Source organism: Lepidochelys kempii, chromosome 1, assembly GCF_965140285.1.
Source record: "Lepidochelys kempii isolate rLepKem1 chromosome 1, rLepKem1.hap1, whole genome shotgun sequence".
NCBI lineage: Eukaryota > Metazoa > Chordata > Testudines > Cheloniidae > Lepidochelys > Lepidochelys kempii.
The window spans coordinates 1,872,985-1,894,850 of NC_136380.1; the positions used below are offsets into that span (position 1 = coordinate 1,872,985).

Consider the following 21,866-nt stretch of genomic DNA (forward strand, 5'->3'; position numbering starts at 1 on the left):
TGAACTATGAACAAATGACCTTACTAATCTCAATTCCATATTTTATGCTCCCTGTCTCAATAATTCCCACACATTATGGTGTGGGAAACCTTACTGGGCACCAGCAGGAAACATAAGTATGGATACTGGTTATCCATCATTGTTCCTTAGGCCTTGGCTACAATGTCAAGTTTTTTTGCAAAAAAGCAGCTTTTGACAAAGAAACAGTGGCTTTGTACACACTGCAAAGCCACTTTCAATGACGGAACTCCTCAGTTTCGGTGACAGAATCTAACCACCCTGACAAGAGGTTTAAGGCTTTTTACGGAAAAGTGTTGTTGATTTTATAGCTGAAATAAGCTCTGGAAGGCATCCCACATTGCCCATCCTGAGTGCCCTGGTGAACAGTTTCAACTCCTCTCCCCTCCATCCAGGTGAACAGCTTCCGCCCGTCCCCGTTTAAAGTCTCGGAAAATTTGAAATTCCCCTTCCTGTTTGCTGGGTGTGGAGTGCTCACATCACACTTTCCCAGGTGGCCATGGCGGCTCAGAGCTTGGGACACTGTGGATCTGCTGGATCTGCTCAGTATTTGGGGAGAGGAGGCTGTGCCGTCCCAGCTGCGCTCCAGCCGTAGGAACGTCAATGCCTACGGGAAGATTTCATGCAGCTTGTGGGAAAAGAGCTGTGATCAGGACACACTGCAGTGCACAGCGAAGGTGAAGGACCTGAGGCACGGGTACCAGAAGGCAAGGGAGGCAAACAGTATCTGTGGTGATGTGCCACAGACCTGCTGTTTTTCTAGGAAGGTGGATGCTATCCTCAACAGTGACCCATTTCCACCACCAAGAGCCCTGTGGGTACTTCGGCGGGGGTACTCTTGTCAGCGAAGCTAATCCAGCTCTCCGAGAGGTAGTAGCTCGTTCGATGAAGAATTCTTCAGTAGACTTCTTGCTGTATGTACCAGGGTTAGGTTGCTCTAGCTACATCTCTCAGGGGTGAGATTGTTTTTTTTTTCGACTGCAAAAAAGAACAAATGCAATTTTTATTTGCAGTAGCAGAGGCATAGCTTGCCAGTCACGGGAGGGGAGAGTAGCCCTTTTCCTGGTGATGGTGAGGCCTCAGCTGGAGTATTGTGCCCAGTTTGGGTCTCCAATATATAGGAGGGATGTAGAGCAACTGGAAAGGATCCAGAGGCAAGTGACAAAGATGAGCCACAGGGTGGAATGGAAGCCATACGAGCAAAGGCTGAAGAAACTGGGTACGATTAGTTTGGAAAAGGGAGGATTTTGGGGGGACCTGAGAGCGGTCTTGTCATAAATATAAAGGGAAGGGTAAACCCCTTTGAAATCCCTCCTGGCCAGGGGAAAGCTCCTCTCACCTGTAAAGGGTTAAGAAGCTAAAGGTAACCTCGCTGGCACCTGACCAAAATGACCAATGAGGAGACAAGATACTTTCAAAAGCTGGGAGGAGGGAGAGAAACAAAGGGTCTGTGTCTGTCTGTAGTCGTCTTGGCCAGGGACAGAACAGGAATGGAGTCTTAGAACTTTTAGTAAGTAATCTAGCTAGGTATGTGTTAGATTATGATTTCTTTAAATGGCTGAGAAAAGAATTGTGCTGAATAGAATAACTATTTCTGTCTGTGTATCTTTTTTGTAACTTAAGGTTTTGCCTGGAGGGGTTCTCTATGTTTTTGAATCTAATTACCCTGTAAGATATCTACCATCCTGATTTTACAGGGGGGATTTCTTTATTTCTATTTACTTCTAATTTTTATTTAAAAGTCTTCTTGTAAAACACTGAATGCTTTTTCATTGTTCTCAGATCCAAGGGTTTGGGTCTGTGGTCACCTATGCAAATTGGTGAGGCTTTTTATCCAACATTTCCCAGGAAAGGGGGGGTGCAAGTGTTGGGAGGATTGTTCATTGTTCTTAAGATCCAAGGGTCTGGGTCTGTAGTCACCTAGGCAAATTGGTGAGGCTTTTTACCAAACCTTGTCCAGGAAGTGGGGTGCAAGGTTTTGGGAAGTATTTTGGGGGGAAGGACGCGTCCAAACAGCTCTTCCCCAGTAACCAGTATTAATTTGGTGGTGGTAGCGGCCAGTCCAAGGATAACGGGTGTAATATTTTGTACCTTGGGGAAGTTTTGACCTAAGCTGGTAAAGATAAGCTTAGGAGGTTTTTCATGCAGGTCCCCACATCTGTACCCTAGAGTTCAGAGTGGGGGAGGAACCTTGACAGGTCTTGAGATACTTGAAAGGCTGCCATAAAGAAGATGGAGGAAAGTTGTTCTCTGTTGCCACATGGGGCAGGGAAGAGGCAATGGGTACAAACTACAGTTTAGCAGATTTAGATTTAATCTCAGATAAACTTCCCAACTGTAAGAACAGCAGGACAGTGGAACAGATGTCCAGGCAGGTTGTGGAAAGTCCTTCACTGGAGGTTCTCAACAGGAGTTTGGATAGTCATCTGTCTGGGATGGTTTAGACACAACAAATCCTGCATCTGAGTAGAGGTTAGACTAGCTGATCCTTGCAGCTCCTTCTAACCCTGGTGTCGACCAGGTCTTACTCAATCACAAGTTATGGAGCTCAACGCTGGGGTAACGGAGAGAAATGGAATGGCCTGTGTTACACAGGAGGTCAGGCTGGATGATCTAATGGTCCCTTCTGACTTTAAACCCTATGAATCTCTCAATACAGAAAGTAGTTCAGGCATTTATATTTATTCTGTCTCATAACACAGGAACAAGGGACCCTTCAATTCAATTATATTGAAACTTTAAACATATAAAACTGATCAAAGAAAACTGGTCACATAATCCATATTTGGACTGTGGAACTCCTTGCCACAGACATTATTGGAGCAAAGAGTTTAGCTGAATGGGATTCACAAATGGATTGGCCATAGTTGGTGGTGCTGGTGGCATCACCCAGAGTTAAGTCTGTCTGACACCTTCAATTACAAGGCTTCATTTTCAGTTGCGTATAAGTTTGCCAAACATTAACCTGAAATTTCCCATGTTGGGTGTCTACTTCCAGCTGAATTGCATTTTGAAAGTTTCATGGCATAACAGTTCAGACAACTTTGCGAATGAAGCTAGGGGAGAAGGTGTCTTGCCCATGTTGAAAAATGGTCATATTTAAGCGCATGAGGAGCCCTGGCACCTCCATGCTTTTCAGCAGATAAATTCTCGTAAGAGCCCCATCCCCTTCCCTGCTCCGTTAACAGCCAAAGCCCTGAATTGCAAGGGGAGGAGGTGGCGGTCTCTGTGCATTAACACACAGCTGGCTCCTGAGGTTTTACTCAGTTCTTACTCCAGACTGGATGTTTTTTTGGAAGATCTGCTTGAGGGCTCATCTACACTTAACACACAACAGCGGGGATGCCACAGCGCTTCACTGGGACCTGAGCAAACTACGGCCCACGGCCTCTGATTCTGGCCTTGTACTGGACCTCGACTAACAACTTTCGTCCTGAAGGATCCACTGTGTGATGGAAATGAAGCCACCTTAGGGCTGGAGCCATCACCGAGGGTCACAGCAAAGAGGGGCATTTTGGCTCATGATACTAGAGCAAATTCAGCACCTGTGGCAAGGGCCCTGGGATATTTAGTGGCTGTGCAGAGCAGAAATAGATTCAGACCTACTCTCTGTCCCCTCATGAGTACGTTGCACTTGGTTTGTCGAACCGAAAGAGATGGGTACCTGTGATTTCTGAGATGAAAGCTTCTTCGCCGGGAATCCCCTTATGTTAGCCGTGTCCCACACTTCTCTCACCCCAATATCTGGAGCAGCATCCCACGCTGAGAGCTGACACGGGGATGTGCACTGTTTATAATACAGCTCTGTTCAATCCCAGTGGAGTTCGCTCAGCGCCTCGGGGAGAAACGGTGTCTGGATGCAAACAGGCTGGAGACCAGACACCCTCTAGCCAGTCTCCCTCTTTCCATGGCTGCACTTTGTGTTTGTTATCCAGCTTTAACAGTAAACAGCAATTAAGGGATCTTCCCAAAGGGAGATGGGAAATCTTGAGCTCTGTGCTAAGTCAGAGGGGAATTGGCTGCTCTGTGTATTTGTGTATATTTAAAAATTATAGTTGATTACTAAGAAAGCTAGGAATAGTGCCTAGGTCTCTTAGGGTCTGATGCTAAGTGCCCAGGATGGATGGGTAGATAATAGACAGACAATTCTGGAGAAAGATGACTGAGGGGAGACACAAACACTTTCTGGAGGCACAAGGTATTTTCACTACGGGATCAGAGATCATAATTCTCATCAGTAACTATTATCATGCCACATAGAACCTTTCATTGAAGGATCTTCAAAGACGTAGCAAAGGGAACTCACTATGAACATATCCCCATTATATCCATAGATAAACTGATATAGAGGGAGACATGACTTGGTCAAAGTCAAACAGAGAATGACAGACAGAACCAGTGGTGAGCTGGTGCCAGTTTGCACCGGTTTGCTGGAACCGGCTGTTAAATTTAGAAGCCCTTTTAGAACGAGTTGTCCCTCACGGGGGTTGTCCCTTTCGGTTCTAAAAGGGTTTCTAAATTTAACAGCCAGCCAAAAGTGGCGCCAACTCCGTGGGGGCTCCAGCTCCGGAGCCCCCAGGGGGAAAATTTGGTGCGTGCAGAGCACCCAACGGCAGCTCGCTGCCTGGCTCCAGCTCCCCTCCGCGTCCTCCCCTGAATGCGCCACCCCGCTCTGCTTCCTCGCCCCCGCACCTCGGCTTCCAGCGAATCAGCTGTTTGCATGGGAATGGGGTGGGGGGGGCTGAGAAGCAGGCGGCAGCTTCCCGCTCAGGCCCAGGGAAGTGGAGGTGAGCTGGGGCCGGGGAATATAAGGAGGGCTGCCCATGCCACAACAGGTAACCCGGGGGGCACACAGGGGAACCGCTCCCCACCCCAGCTCACCTCCATGTCCCTGGGCCTGAGCGCGAAGCCACCGCCTGCTTCTCAGCCCTCCCCGGCTTCCCGCGCGAACAGCTGATTTGCAGGAAGCTGGTGGGGGGGCGGAGAAGCATAGTGGGGCGGCGTGTTCAGGGGACGAGTTGGAGTGGAGGGGAGCTGGGGCTTGGCATGGGGCAGGGAGCTGCCAGTTGGGGCTCTGCACCCACCAAATTTTCCCTGTCGGGGCTCCAGCCCCGGAGCACCCACAGAGTTGATGCCTAAGGCACCACTTTTGATGTGATCGGTGGCGGGAGCGGCCGCTCCACCGCCCCTAGGAGCCAGCAGGACCTGCCGGATGCTTCCTGGGAGCTGCCCCATGTAAGCACCGCCAGGACTCCCCACCTTGCCCCCCGGCAGGTCCCTCTGGCTCTTAGAGGTGGGGTGGGGTGGGCACCCACTACGGTGGCCCACGAGACCCACCTGCCCGGTTCTGGTGGTAATCAGGGGAGAAGGGAGGGGGGTGGGTGGGGCAGGGGTCTCAGGGTGCAGAGCAGGAGTCCCAGGGGGAGGGGCGGGCCACGACCCCCTCGTGGGGTGAGGAGGGATCCAGTTGTTAAGGTTTTGGCAGCTCATCACTGGACAGGACACAAGAGTCCTGACTTTCCTGCCATAACAGCAGTCTCTCCATCAGTAACTGGATGCGTGATAACAATAACAATAGATATGCAGGCCTGTCTGTAAAGGCCTGTACTCAAAGGATTTAGGTGTATTCTTATCACTTGGTTAGTGATAGAGGTATAAAAGAAAGAATCAAAATCACTGTCTGCCGGTGTAAGGGTCTTCTCTCACTGTGACCGTCTGAGGCCCTGTTCTAAGGCTCAGGCCTTTGGCTAAGCCGCAGAGGCAGCCATAAGCTGGGAAGCGACCGGTCACCTCCTCACATCCCAAACTAGTCACATGGAAATAAGGTGCTATGGGGCTGTTAGGATACAATCCTGTCCTGATAACGCCTATCGCCTCCAGAGAAAGGGAAGTGCCTAGAAAATGTAAAAGGAAACTTAGTTTGATAGCATCCTGCCTGGTAAGAACTCACTTATCAATAGCTGGGATGTGAAATCCTCTTTTCTGTGTTGTTCTATCACTGTAGTCCCCATTTCCCTATTTCAGAGTAACAGCCGTCTTTATAATCTCTGTCTGGTTCTGTGATTGTTTCTGGCTGCTGTATAATTAATTTTGCTGGGTGTAAACTAATTAAGGTGGTGGGATATAATTGGTTACATAATCATGTTACAATATGTTAGGATTGGTTAGTTAAATTTCAGTAAAATGATTGGCTAAGGTATAGCTAAGCAGAACTCAAGTTTTATTATATTGTCTGCAGTCCATCAGGAAGTGTGGGTGGGTGTCGGGGGGAAATGGGAACAGGGAATGGGGGTGGGGAGATTGGAATCATGCTTGGCTAAGGGCAGGAATGGGAACAGGGACACAGGTGTAAGGCTCTGTGGTGTCAGAGCTGGGAAGGGGGACACAAAGGAAGGAAACTGGAATCATGCTTGCTAGAAGTTCACCCCAACAAACATTGAATTAAAGTAAGTGGGTGAAAGAATAAGCCCCCTAACAGCCATCACATCCACAGTTTTCACCCTTTTGTCCCACGGACACTGTTTTACATCATCTTAACATTCACTTAAGAAATGTTCCTGAGCAGAAACATCAACCATTCCTTCAAAACTTGTAATGCCTTTACCCCTTGCCCACTTCCCCATCAAATCCTTCATTTTATTCACATATCCCACAATACTCATACCAGCACCCCCCTTAGGATTCGTAATTAGGGACAATAATTGTACAATAGCTTCTTCCATGTGGAGGGAAACCAGAGATACCAGCATAGATAGTGGGAAAGTCCAGGCACAAGATGGAGTCCAGTGTCACATGAGCTGGTCACAAGCCCATGCTCAACGGGTAGTGATCAATGGCTCCATGTCTAGTTGGCAGCCGGTATCAAGTGGAGTGCCCCAAGGGTCGGTCCTGGGGCCGGTTTTATTCAATATCTTCATAAATGATCTGGAGGATGGTGTGGATTGCACTCTCAGCAAATTGCGGATGATACTAAACTGGGAGGAGTGGTAGATACGCTGGAGGGGAAGGATAGGATACAGAAGGACCTAGACCAATTGGAAGATTGGGCCAAAAGAAATCTGATGAGGTTCAATAAGGATAAGTGCAGGGTCCTGCACTTGGGACGGAAGAACCCAATGCACAGCTACAGACTAGGGACCGAATGGCTAGGCAGCAGTTCTGCGGAAAAGGACCTAGGGGTGACAGTGGACGAGAAGCTGGATATGAGTCAGCAGTGTGCCCTTGTTGCCAAGAAGGCCAATGGCATTTTGGGATGTATAAGTAGGGGCATAGCGAGCAGATCGAGGGACGTGATCGTTCCCCTCTATTCGACATTGGTGAGGCCTCATCTGGAGTCCTGTGTCCAGTTTTGGGCCCCACACTTCAAGAAGGATGTGGATAAATTGGAGAGAGTCCAGCGAAGGGCAACAAAAATGATTAGGGGACTGGAACATATGAGTTATGAGGAGAGGCTGAGGGAGCTGGGATTGTTTAGTCTGCAGAAGAGAAGAATGAGGGGGGATTTGATAGCTGCTTTCAACTACCTGAAAGGGGGTTCCAAAGAGGATGGCTCTCGACTGTTCTCAATGGTAGCAGATGACAGAACGAGGAGTAATGGTCTCAAGTTGCAGTGGGGGAGGTTTAGATTGGATATTAGGAAAAACTTTTTCACTAAGAGGGTGGTGAAACACTGGAATGCGTTACCTAGGGAGGTGGTAGAATCTCCTTCCTTAGAGGTTTTTAAGGTCAGGCTTGACAAAGCCCTGGCTGGGATGATTTAACTGGGAATTGGTCCTGCTTTGAGCAGGGGGTTGGACTAGATGACCTTCTGGGGTCCCTTCCAACCCTGATATTCTATGATTCTATGATTCTATGGATGGATAGATAGTAAACAAACAGATCTGGAAGAATATGACTGAGGGAAGACACGAACACTGTCAGGAAGCACATGGGGCTGTCGCTAAGGCATCAGAGATCAGTAATTCTCATCAGTAACTATCATCATACTGCATAGCACATTTCATTGAGGGATCTTTAAAACACCTAACAAAGGAAATTCACAGCGAACTTATCCCCATTATACAGATAGATGAACTGAGGCACAGGGAGAAATGAATTGTCCAAGGTCACAAAGAGATTGAGTAGCAGGATGACAGATAGAACCCAGGAGTCCTGACTTCCCTGCTGTAACCGTGGTCTCTTCATCACACCAAGAGGGAGCTTTAATGATCCTGACAGGAGAACTCTCTCCTATTGGCATAGAACAGCTCCATGGAGGTCCTTACCATGGCTCAGCTGCATCAGTTCAGCTGTATCAGAGAATCAGAGACTCATAGAAGATCAGGGTTGGAAGGGACCTCAGGAGGTCATGTAGTCCAACCCCCTGCTCAGAGCAGGACCAACCCCAACTAAATCATCCCAGCCAGGGCTTTGTCAAGCTGGGCCTTAAAAACCCATAAGGTCTGACTTGTAGATATATCCTCAGTTAAACAGAGAGAGCCTGTACCGGGGCAGTCCCTCCACTCCAGCCAGAAAGAGGTTAAAAGCAGATGAGGGAGGCTGGTGGGGTAGTCAGCCACAGGTGTGGTTGCACCCAGTTAGGACACAGCTGGCCCTGATAAAAGGGCAGGCTGGGCGAGTAGGAGGAGAGTCTCTTGCTCCAGCTTGAGGGTGGAGAGGACCAGGCTGCCTGAGAGAACAAGTAGGGTACCTGAGACAGAGCTTGGCTGGGGAAGGGCAGGCAGAGCTGAGGAGCTCTGGCCTGGTGAGTCCCCAGGCTGAGGCCTTGCTAAAGGCCAGGGGAGGTACTAGGGCTGCAGGGTGGCAGCTGGGGCTAGAAAGGCAGCAGGTCCAACCCCTTTACGAGTGATAAGCAGCCATTACAGACTGCAGTTTTCCCCTGAGAGAAGGGGATAGATGACACCTGGCAGTAGCCACTAAGGCAAGGTGGCTATAGTGGTAAGGGGCACCGGGGCCCGGGAGGGACATGGGGCCAGAGGTGGTGGAGACAACATGGTGGGTAACAGAGGATGGGACACCAGCCCATAGAGGGCACTCCAGAGCTGTGAGAGCTAATTCTATGTACCTTTCAACACATTGTAGATCAGCCTATTGATATTACAAGTCAGTAAATGTGCCTTCTCTGGATCGCTAGGAAACCTCTCTTTGTATCTGTCATAAATATAAAGGGACGGGTAGCCACCTTTCTGTACACAGTGCTATAAAATCCTTCCCAGCCAGAGGCAAAAGCCTTTCACCTGTAAAGGGTTCAGAAGCTAAGGGAACCCCGCTGGCTCCTAACCCAAAATTACCAATGAGGGGACAAGATACTTTCAAATCTGGAGAGGGGGAGGGACAAAGGGTTTGTCTGTCTGTGTGACACTTTTGCAGGAAACAGATCAGGAATGCAGCCTTCCAAGTCCTGTAAAGTTAGTAAGTAATCTAGCTAGAAATGCGTTAGATTTCCTTTTGTTTAATGGCTGGTAAAATAAGCTGTGCTGGATGGAATGTATATTCCTGTTTTTGTGTCTTTTTGTAACTTAAGGTTTTGCCTAGACGGATTCTGTGTTTTGAATCTGATTACCCTGTAAAGAATTTATCATCCTGATTTTACAGAGGTGATTCTTTTACCTTTTCTTTAATTAAAATTGTTCTTTTAAGTTCCTGATTGCTTTTTCCTTGTTCTTAAGATCCAAGGGTTTGGGTCTGTGTTCACCTGTACAAATTGGTGAAGATTCTTATCAAGCCTTCCCCAGGAAAGGGGGGTTAGGGCTTGGGGGGTATTTTGGTGGGAAGACATCTCCAAGTGGGCGCTCTCTCCCTGTTCTTTGTTTAACACACTTGGTGGTGGCAGCACAGGGTTCAAGGACAAGGCAAAGTTCGTATCTTGGGGAAGTTCTTAACCTAATCTGGTAAGAATAAGCTTAGCGGGTCTTTCATGCAGGTCCCCACATCGGTACCCTAGAGTTCAGAGTGGGGAAGGAGACTTGACACTTAGGTTCAGCTTCAGCCAGCTGTTCCATCCAAGAACTGGGCCATCTTGGTGATAGTGGTGTGGACGGACCACAGCTGCATACTGCTGGCATTTGAGTCTATATTGTATGGCCAGTTCCCATAGAGGCTGCATGGAGATGTTGAAAAGCCCAGAAACAGGGAACTGATCCTTCTGGGACTCCACCAGGGACAGGTCTAGTGCTGGAGATGCAATTCCCCATCACCACTAATTGTGTGTGTCCCTCGAAGACCATTTTAGTGCATTCCTCTGGACTCCTGCTGCCTCTCAGGTGATACAGCAGTATTTCATTGTCAATAGTGTCAAATAATGCAAAGAGGTCCAGGAGGACAAGCATGGATGTCTGACCCCTGTCCATTGATAGAAGATCATCCATCCATGCCTCTAAAGCAGAGGAAGTGGATAGCCATTGATAGAAATGAGAAGTTATGAAGTATAGAAAATGGCAAAGGGAAGCAAAAGACACAAAAGACAAATCCATGGCTAGCAGGGCTAAGGAAAATAATAAGCCTATTTTAGTATATTAGAAACAATGGAAATACTAAGAGTGGTACAGTTCTTTACTAGCTGGAGATGGTAACACTGTTAATAACTATGCAGAAAGGGCAAAACTGTTCAATAAACCTTTCTGTGCTGTATTTGGAAAGAAGCAGGATGATGCACTAAGATCATATGAACTTCTTTCCAGTCCACTGGTAACTATGGAGAATGGTAAACACAACCTAATAAGGATCAGTATTTTTAAATCAGCAGCCCCAGATATCTCACAACCAAAAAGTCCTAAAGGAGTTGCCTGAGGAGATCTCTGTCCCAACAATGTTAAATTTTAATAAATATTGGAAGACCAGAGATCCTGCATTATGCCAGTATTCAAAAAAGTGTGTCAAGGGTATTAAATGCTGGGTAGCTTGACATCAGTCCTGGGCATAATAATGGAAAAGCTGAAAGGGAATTTAGTCAATAAAGAATTGAAGGGTGCCTCTTTTAGTTGACAACAAATTTGGGTGATAAAGGGAACTGGGGAGATCTAATAGATTTAGACCATTGCAAACTTGACCTAGTACCACATGACACTCAGATTAACTAACTAGTGCTAGACAGAATCACTAGAGCACTCATTAAATGGAGTGAGAACTGGCTAATGGATAGATCTCAGAAAGGAGATGTCCATGGGGAATCATCATTCGATGGGATTCTTTCTAGTGGTTCACAAAGGTCCTTCAGCACCTAACACCAACTGATGTATGCCTCTAGGGTGCTGGTTCGTTGCCAACAGAGAAGTGACTATTTCCATGTGGGACTGTTAGCTGTGAGCCGCTGCTGGAGTGAGATACAAAGGAAAGGTCAGCACTTCCTTATGAGACGTAAGAACAGCCAGACTGGGTCAGATCAAAGGTCCATCTAGCCCAGTATCCTGTCTTCTGATAGTGCTCAATGCCAAGTGCTCCAGAGGGAGGGAACAGAACAGGTAATCAGCAAGTGATCCATCCCCTGAAGCTCATTCCCATCTTCTTGCAAACAGAGGTGCGGAACTCCATCCCTGCTCATTCTGGATAATAACCATTGATGGACCTATCCTCCATGAATTTATCTAGTTCTTTTTTGAATCCTGTTATACTCTTGGCCTTCACAGCATCCTCTGGCAAGGAGTTCCACAAGTTGACTGTGCGCTGTGTGAAGAAATATTTCTTTTTGTTTGTTTTTTAAACCTGCTGCCTATTAATTTCATTGAGTGACCCCTAGTTGTTGTGCTATGGGAAGGAGTAAATAACACTTCCTTATTTACTTTCTCCACACCAGTCTTGGATTTATAGAGCTCTAACATATCTCTCTTTAGTCACCTTTTTTTTTCCAAACTGAAAAGTCCCAGTCTTTTAAATCTCTCCTCATTCAGAAACTGATCCATACCCCTATTCAATTGTGTTGCCATTTTCCAATTCCAATATATCATTTTTTGAGATGGGGTGACCACGTCTGCATGTATTGTTCAACATGTGGGTATACCATGGATATAGATAGAGCCAATATGATATTTTCTGTCTTATTAACTATCTCTTTCTTAATGATTCCCAACATTCTGTTTGCTTTTTTTTTCACTGCCGGTCTGTTCCAACCCGAATCTTCTATGACTCTACAATTCTATGACTAGCAGTTCTGCAATTTCGTATTTGAATTCCTTCAGAACTCTTGGGTGAATACCATCTGGTCCGGGGACTTTTAATACATTAAAAAGTAATATTTTGTTCCAAAACCTCCTCTAATGACATCATCTCAATCTGGGACAGTTCCTCAGATTTGTCACCTGAAAAGAATGGCTCAAGTCTGGGAATCTCCCTCACATCCTCAGCCATGAAGACTGATGCAAATAATTCATTTAATTTCTCCGCAATGGCCTTATCGTCCTTGAGTGCTTCTTTAGCATCTCGTTCGTCCAGTGGCCCCATTGATTGTTTAGCAGGCTTCCTGCTTCTGATGGACTTAAAAAATTATGATATTACTTTTTGAGCCTCTTAGAATAAGAAAGAGCAGGTTGGGGGGAGGGATAGCTCAGTGGTTTGAGCATTGGCCTGCTAAACCCAGGGTTGCGAGTTCAATCCTTGAGGGGGCCATTTAGGGATCTGGGGCAAAAATTGGGGATTGGTCCTGCTTTTAGCAGGGGGTTGGACTAGATGACCTCTTGAGGTCCCTTCCAACCCTGATATTCTATGACCCAGAGGTGGATTTGAATACTGGCTTCTTTGTTATGATACTTGTTCCCCTCAACACAATTGTCGAGTAAACACCGTATTAGTTACAAGTATAAGGGAGCAGCCATGTTAGTCTGTATTCACAAAAAGAACGAGGAGTCCGGTGGCACCTTAAAGACGAACAGATTCATTTGGGCATAAGCTTTTGTGGGTAAAAAAAAACTTCAGATGCATCTGAAGAAGTGGGTGTTTTACTCATGAAATCTTGTGCCCAAATAAATCTGTTGATCTCTAAGGTGCCACCGGACTCCTCATTGTTTTTGTATTACTTACAGAACACTCTTCTTATCTAAGTTAGTATGTAAACACCTACATCTGTTACAACACCCACAAACCCCTTATTAAGTAAAAGAAACACCCACTGTTTAGTATACCTTTATCATTAGTATACCCACTGTTAGGATATAGCTGTTCAGGCCTGATGGTAAAGGCCTGTACTTGAAGAATTTACGTGTATTCTTATCACTTGGCTAGTTAGAGGTATAAAAGAGAGAATCAAAATCACTGTCTGCCGGTGTAAGGGCCTTCTCTCCCTGTGACCGTCTGAGGCCCTGTGCTTAGGCTAAGGACTTTAGCTAAGCAGCAGAGACAGCTGTAAGCTGGGAAGCGACTGGTCACCTCCTCACATTCCAAACTAGGTTATGTCTACACTACGAAATTAGGTCAAATTTATAGAAGTCGTTTTTTAAAAATTGTTTTTATATAGTCGATTGTGTGTGTCCCCACACAAAATACTCGTTAAGTGCATTAACTCGGCAGAGTGCTTCCACAGTACCAAGGCAAGCGTCGACTTCCGGAGTGTTGCACTGTGGGTAGCTATCCCACAGTTCCCGCAGTCTCCAGAAATGAGATTCCAAAGTTCGTGGTTCTTTTCCTGTCTACCTGGCCAGTGCATCTGAGTTGAGAGTGCTGTCCAGAGCGGTCACAATGGAGCATTCTGGGATAGCTCCCGTAGGCTATTACTGTCTAAATGTGTCCACAGTACCCGAAATTCGACCCGGCAAGGCCGATTTAAGCACTAATCCACTTGTCATGGGTGGAGTAAGGAAATCGATTTTAAGAGCCCTTTAAGTAAAAAAAAAACGGCTTCATCATGTGGACGGGTGCAGGTTTACATCGATTTAACGCTGGTAAATTCGACCTAACGTCCTAGTGTAGACCAGGGCCTAGTCACATTGAAATCAGGTGCTATTGGGCTGTTAGGATACAATTCTGTCCTGATAGTGCCTATCGCCTCCAGAGAAAGGGAAGTGCCTAGAAAATGTAAAAGGAAACTTAGTCTGATAGCATCCTGTCTGTCAAGAACTCACTTATCCATAGCTGGGATGTGAAATTCTCTTTTCTGTGTTGTTCTATCACTGTAGTCCCCATTTCCCTATTGTTTGTCTGTGTAATCTCTGTCTGGTTCTGTGATTGTTTCTGTCTGCTGTATAATTAATTTTGCTGGGTGTAAACTAAGGTGGTGGGATATAATTGGTTACATAATAATGTTACAATATGTTAGGATTGGTTAGTTAAATTTCAGGAAAATGATTGGTTAAGGTATAGCTAAGCAGAACTCGAGTTTTACTTTATAGTCTGCAGTCAATCAGGAAGTGGGTGAGTGGGTGTGGGGAGGGGAAATGGGAACAGGGAATGGGGCTGGGGAAATTGGAATCATGTTTGGCTAGGGGCAAGAATGGGAACAGGGACACAGGTGGAAGGCTCTGTGGTGTCAGAGCTGGGAAGGGGGACACTAAGGAAGGAAACTGGAATCATGCTTGCTGGAAGTTCACCCCAATAAACATCGAATTGTTTGCACCTTTGGACTTCGGGTATTGTTGCTCTCTGTTCATGCGAGAAGGACCAGGGAAGTAAGTGGGTGAAGGAATAAACACCCTAACACCCACCCCTCTCTGTTGTTCACAGCATTACGCATGTTATACAGGAATTTTTACCTTGAAAATACATTTCTTTGCAATAATCTGTTGCTCCACATTTCCCTAATCAGTGGTTCTCAGGGGAAGGAGGAAGGGGCCATGACCCATGGCTTGGTTGTGTAGCTGGGAAAGGAAGGGGCGGGGAGAGAACACTTCTTTTACACAAAGAGTATTCATGAGACCACTACATTTCTCATGCAGCTGTAGGGCTTATCAATCCTTACAAGCAACAGGGAAGGGGAAAATATGAGAACGTAGCTATCAAACAAAGCCATACTGCCTGCTTCTGCCTTTATCCCCAAATGCCTGTGGATGTTTGTGTAAGTGCAGGACATGCCGGAGCTTTGTGGCTTGACTCAGCATCACATAAGAGAGGGACACCCCAAGTTGCTGGGACGGAGGGCTCAGCTGTCCCACAGTCCTGCTTGCACCCCAGGGATCCCATCCCAGGAGTTCTGTCCTTGGGCTAGCCCCAGAAAACACAGGGACATTCAAAAGAACCTCTGTATGGGCAGGTTGTTCAAAGCCAAGTGGACTGGCTGGTGATGCTTGGAGGAAACAGCCAAGTTCACATACGTCCACCTCTCACTTTTAAAGAACTCTTTCCTCCTTTCTTTGTACAGGGAGCAGGCTCCCTGTGACAAAACAGATTTTGATCTGCTCTTCCCATCCTCAAGTGGCTCTAGTGTTCAAACTGCTTGCCCTGCTCGAACCCAGGCAAGGTGCCTTGCTTAGGTGGCTAGCAGCTGTTGCACCGTGAGGGGGCGAGAACAGGGTGTGATGCTGTATGATTGAATACGACCATTTTTATCACTGTTGCTACCACGGTTATATAATTGCAACAAAGGTTTTACAAATTATGTCCTGTCAGGTGTCAATGGGAAAGTTATGATTTGCTAAGTACGATTCTCCTGTGTATCTGAATGTATCATCCTTATGTCCAATGTTGTTCATATTGGCGATGTACGGGAATGGGCTTTGTCTGGGACAGTAATACTCCAAGCACAGGGCAGAGAATATAAAAGGACCCCCGAAACATATCTGTATTGTCTTCATTTCTCTGCACTGGATTTCTAACAAGGAAGCTCTGAACAAGGACTAATAACCCCCAGTCTGCTTTGGTTATTTCTAGAGAGACTTTTTCAAGCTAGCAGTTTATTCCATCACTGAAAAACCCCTGGGATGGTTCTGATCTAATAACCATTTATAACTCTTCTTCATTTCTTTTATTATCAAACTTTTCTTTTTTCAATTGCTACAGGGATGGCAGAAGTGATCTTATTGGGTAAGATCTGAGTGATAGTTTGACCTGCATAAGTGGCTGGTCTCTTTGGATGAGAAGGACTCACTATGTGGTGGAAATTGGTTTTCACTGACTGCTCCTCCTGGAGTCCAGTGTTCAGGTGGTGAGCCAAGGGCTGGGATGTGTGTAGTTAACCAGTGCGGTGAGACAGAAGTTTGTCTCTTACTGTCTTGGTTTAATGTAATCATAGAATAACCACCAACCTCTTTCTCAGCAGTTTGTCCTGAGTTTGGCATCCTCAGCCATGTCCCACTGAAGCACGGTCACACATGGACAGAATTTACTGTTGATGGGTTCTACACACAGTATTGCTCATTACTCCCAGAGGTATCCCCCTTTTATAGATGGGGAAACTGAGGCAGCAGAAAGGAAAATGTCTGGAGTCAGGAAACAAGGCCAGAGTCCCCAGCTGCCAATCCCTTGTTTAGCATCTCAGACCTGGCTCGTGTGGTCCATGCATCAGCACAGATTCATGGTGCTGTCCCTCCGTTGGGTTCTCTAGTGCGGGGACCTCCCCTGATTTCAGTGGGGCTGCTCCCACTGACACCAGCTGAGGATTTGGCCCAAGACGTTTAACTAGAGATAAAGCATCTGCAGAGACCAGGGAGCTGGGAGTGAAGCATCCCAGCTCTTCCCGAGATGCGCTGGTGACCTTGGGCACATTCTCTCTGCATTGAATGGAGATGATCATTTGTTATGTCTAGTGTGCTGCTAACGAAAGGCCCTACTCAGGGCTGCAGAGTCACACACTGCCCTGATGTGGCTCCTTTCAGCAATTCGTTGGCCTGTATGCGCTCTGTAGAGTTCCAGCAGCGTGTGGTCCCTGGTAAACGCGCAAAACAAGGCAGAACCCTGAACTGTGTGGTGCTGGGTGTGGGGGGAGTCAGGACTCCTGATTTTTATTCTCAGCTCTGCCACCGATTCATTGTGTGGCCTTGAGTAAATCACTTGACTTCTGTGTGGTTCGGCCCATCCATGACACGGGAAGAACGCTGCCAAGCAGCTGAGCTAAAGAACTTCCAGACGCAGTGATCAAAGGTGTCACGCAGACTCAGACATGTATGTTAGACTCAGCTTCACCGTTCAGCTTCAGCCCCTGCGCAGTGGGTGCTCTGTCGTTCAAGATAAGGTGCCGTTTAAATTGCCAGCAAATGGTAGCTGTGCCATTCATCTCCCTCTGTGTGAGCTCCCGCAGCCACCCCGGCCTCTGCCCAGCATCCCACCTTCCCAGCTAATGCAGGGGCTGATCCCTCCACCTCTCTCAGCTGTTGTCCTCCGAGCTTGAAAGCTGATCCCTTCCCCGCCCCCAAGGCCTGGCTCAGGGCAAAGGGCTCCCAGCCCATCCCTATTACTGGGACCCTGCCAGCCGCAGGCCCCCCGCCAGAAGGAACAAATCATAGAATCATACAGGATTAGGGTTGAAAGAGACCTCAGGAGGTCACCTAGTAAAACCCCCTGCTCAAAGCAGGACCTATCCCCAGCTAAATCATCCCAGTCAGGGCTTTATCAAGCCAGGCCTTAAATATTTCTGAAGATGGAGATTCCACGATCTGCCTAGGGAACCCATTCCAGTGTTTCACCACCCTCCTAGTGAAATAGCGTTTCCGAGTATCCGACCTAGATCTCCCCCACTGCAACTTGAGACTATCGCTGAAAGCTGAGGAAATGAATCACACAATGGTCTCTGTCCTCAGGACTTTGCAGCTGAGCTTTCGGGCCCACATACTGAATGATGCACAATCTCGGCTGCCTGCCTCTCAGCCCTGCTCCCAACCCACAGATGATTTTATACGGTTTCCTGGCTTCCTTCTCTGCTCCGGACTGGCCGGCCTGCTGCATCCTCCCTGCAGGGTCCTTGACAGCCTGCAGCAGGTCCCGTCCCAGCCGGGGCAGAGGGAGCCCAGGCTGGGGAGGAGGAAGCTGGAGATGAACCAGCAAGTAGATGGGGTTGGAGAGTAACAGGGGTGGGGCTCTGGGAGAAGATGTTGAGAACGGAGCGGGGCCTTGGGGAATAGGTGGGAGAGGGGAAGGGGCCTTGTGGAAAGAGGTGGGGCAGGGAGCAGGGCCTTGGGGAATAGGCAGGGCTGGGTGTGGGGCCTCAGATGTCCAGTTAAAAGCAATTAGAAAAGTGGCGATCCTATGGGAGAATGAGTTGTACACAAAAAGATTACTCAGTTTGTCATGCTGACACAGCACAGTAAGGTCAGGAAAGGATTTAATGTCACTTTGACTGTCCAGTATGTGATTCAGGGAAGGGGCCCCAGAACCATGTCATCAGCCAGCTCTGTCCAGATCTCGGTCTCAGAGCCAGAGCACCAGGAGAAAACTTTAGGCCCCTGTATGAGTAAACAGGTGGAGCAGCCTTACCCGGATCTCTTTGGTCTTCACCCCATAGATGATCGGGTTTAACATGGGGGGCACCAGGAGGTACACGTTGGCAATGAAAACGTGGAAATGCAGGGGCACATTTTGGGCAAATCTGTGCATGAGGGACATGACGAGACCTGGGATGTAAAAGGCTAAAATGACAAAAATGTGGGAGCCGCAGGTCCCCAAAGTCTTGAGCCGAGCATCTTTTGTGGGGAGGCTGAAGGTGGTCCTGAGGATCTGGGTATAGGATACAGCAATAAAAATGCCATCCAGACCCGTCACAAAGAATAACACAAAGAGGCCGTAGTAACTACTAACACGGGTGTCGGCGCAGGCCAGGTTCACCACGGCTATGTGGGCGCAGTAGGGCTGGGGGATGACGTTGGTTCTGCAATATGGCCACTGCCTCGCTAGGATGGGATAGAGCAGTATGACCATGCCACTGCGCAGAACCACGGCCAGGCCGATCTTGGCCACCAGGGGGTTTGTCAGGATGGTGGAATGTCGCAGGGGATGGCAGATGGCCACATAACGATCCAAAGCCATGGCCACAAGGATCCCAGATACCATCACTGAGAAGCAGTGAATGAAGTACATCTGGGTGAGGCAGGCACTGAAATCAATCTCCCTGGAATTAAACCAGAAGATGCTCAGCATTTTGGGAAGGATGGAGGTGGACAGGACCAGGTCGGTGACGGCCAGCATGCAGAGGAAATAGTACATGGGTGCATGGAGGCTCGGCTCCCTCTTCACGATGCACAGGACAGTGAAGTTCCCCAAGACGGCTATGACGTACATGGTGGAGAAGGGGATGGAGATCCAGACATGGGCCACCTCCAGGCCAGGAATGCCCAGCAGGATGAAGGTGGAGGGGTTGGTGAATTCAGTTGTGTTGGAATCTGACATGGAGTAGGAGAGAAGGTGTCTCCTGCTTGTACCATGTGTTTCCGTGACGTCCTGTATATGCCCAGAGTGATGGTCACAGTAAACCTACCTGGATGGAGAGACAATGTTAATATGATACAATGCAGGCACTACTGGGGACTGTTCTCATGGGTGAAGCAGATTGGTCACTCTTCACACACTGAAAAATGACATTTTCATAATTCAGAGAAATGAACTATGAACAAATGACCTTACTAATCTCAATTCCATATTTTATGCTCCCTGTCTCAATAATTCCCACACATTATGGTGTGGGAAACCTTACTGGGCACCAGCAGGAAACATAAGTATGGATACTGGTTATCCATCATTGTTCCTTAGGCCTTGGCTACAATGTCAAGTTTTTTTGCAAAAAAGCAGCTTTTGACAAAGAAACAGTGGCTTTGTACACACTGCAAAGCCACTTTCAATGACGGAACTCCTCAGTTTCGGTGACAGAATCTAACCACCCTGACAAGAGGTTTAAGGCTTTTTACGGAAAAGTGTTGTTGATTTTATAGCTGAAATAAGCTCTGGAAGGCATCCCACATTGCCCATCCTGAGTGCCCTGGTGAACAGTTTCAACTCCTCTCCCCTCCATCCAGGTGAACAGCTTCCGCCCGTCCCCGTTTAAAGTCTCGGAAAATTTGAAATTCCCCTTCCTGTTTGCTGGGTGTGGAGTGCTCACATCACACTTTCCCAGGTGGCCATGGCGGCTCAGAGCTTGGGACACTGTGGATCTGCTGGATCTGCTCAGTATTTGGGGAGAGGAGGCTGTGCCGTCCCAGCTGCGCTCCAGCCGTAGGAACGTCAATGCCTACGGGAAGATTTCATGCAGCTTGTGGGAAAAGAGCTGTGATCAGGACACACTGCAGTGCACAGCGAAGGTGAAGGACCTGAGGCACGGGTACCAGAAGGCAAGGGAGGCAAACAGTATCTGTGGTGATGTGCCACAGACCTGCTGTTTTTCTAGGAAGGTGGATGCTATCCTCAACAGTGACCCATTTCCACCACCAAGAGCCCTGTGGGTACTTCGGCGGGGGTACTCTTGTCAGCGAAGCTAATCCAGCTCTCCGAGAGGTAGTAGCTCGTTCGATGAAGAATTCTTCAGTAGACTTCTTGCTGTATGTACCAGGGTTAGGTTGCTCTAGCTACATCTCTCAGGGGTGAGATTGTTTTTTTTTTCGACTGCAAAAAAGAACAAATGCAATTTTTATTTGCAGTAGCAGAGGCATAGCTTGCCAGTCACGGGAGGGGAGAGTAGCCCTTTTCCTGGTGATGGTGAGGCCTCAGCTGGAGTATTGTGCCCAGTTTGGGTCTCCAATATATAGGAGGGATGTAGAGCAACTGGAAAGGATCCAGAGGCAAGTGACAAAGATGAGCCACAGGGTGGAATGGAAGCCATACGAGCAAAGGCTGAAGAAACTGGGTACGATTAGTTTGGAAAAGGGAGGATTTTGGGGGGACCTGAGAGCGGTCTTGTCATAAATATAAAGGGAAGGGTAAACCCCTTTGAAATCCCTCCTGGCCAGGGGAAAGCTCCTCTCACCTGTAAAGGGTTAAGAAGCTAAAGGTAACCTCGCTGGCACCTGACCAAAATGACCAATGAGGAGACAAGATACTTTCAAAAGCTGGGAGGAGGGAGAGAAACAAAGGGTCTGTGTCTGTCTGTAGTCGTCTTGGCCAGGGACAGAACAGGAATGGAGTCTTAGAACTTTTAGTAAGTAATCTAGCTAGGTATGTGTTAGATTATGATTTCTTTAAATGGCTGAGAAAAGAATTGTGCTGAATAGAATAACTATTTCTGTCTGTGTATCTTTTTTGTAACTTAAGGTTTTGCCTGGAGGGGTTCTCTATGTTTTTGAATCTAATTACCCTGTAAGATATCTACCATCCTGATTTTACAGGGGGGATTTCTTTATTTCTATTTACTTCTAATTTTTATTTAAAAGTCTTCTTGTAAAACACTGAATGCTTTTTCATTGTTCTCAGATCCAAGGGTTTGGGTCTGTGGTCACCTATGCAAATTGGTGAGGCTTTTTATCCAACATTTCCCAGGAAAGGGGGGGTGCAAGTGTTGGGAGGATTGTTCATTGTTCTTAAGATCCAAGGGTCTGGGTCTGTAGTCACCTAGGCAAATTGGTGAGGCTTTTTACCAAACCTTGTCCAGGAAGTGGGGTGCAAGGTTTTGGGAAGTATTTTGGGGGGAAGGACGCGTCCAAACAGCTCTTCCCCAGTAACCAGTATTAATTTGGTGGTGGTAGCGGCCAGTCCAAGGATAACGGGTGTAATATTTTGTACCTTGGGGAAGTTTTGACCTAAGCTGGTAAAGATAAGCTTAGGAGGTTTTTCATGCAGGTCCCCACATCTGTACCCTAGAGTTCAGAGTGGGGGAGGAACCTTGACAGGTCTTGAGATACTTGAAAGGCTGCCATAAAGAAGATGGAGGAAAGTTGTTCTCTGTTGCCACATGGGGCAGGGAAGAGGCAATGGGTACAAACTACAGTTTAGCAGATTTAGATTTAATCTCAGATAAACTTCCCAACTGTAAGAACAGCAGGACAGTGGAACAGATGTCCAGGCAGGTTGTGGAA

At 47.4% G+C, this 21,866-nt stretch overlaps 1 protein-coding gene across 1 annotated transcript; it reads right to left on the reverse strand.

The window, feature by feature from the left end:
• Positions 1 to 18,306: 18,306 nt before the first annotated feature.
• LOC144930688 (olfactory receptor 52M1-like) lies at positions 18,307 to 19,254 on the reverse strand. Its single transcript, XM_078853462.1, has one exon. The coding sequence runs from the start codon at positions 19,252 to 19,254 to the stop codon at positions 18,307 to 18,309; it is 948 nt and encodes a 315-aa protein (XP_078709588.1).
• Positions 19,255 to 21,866: the final 2,612 nt, after the last annotated feature.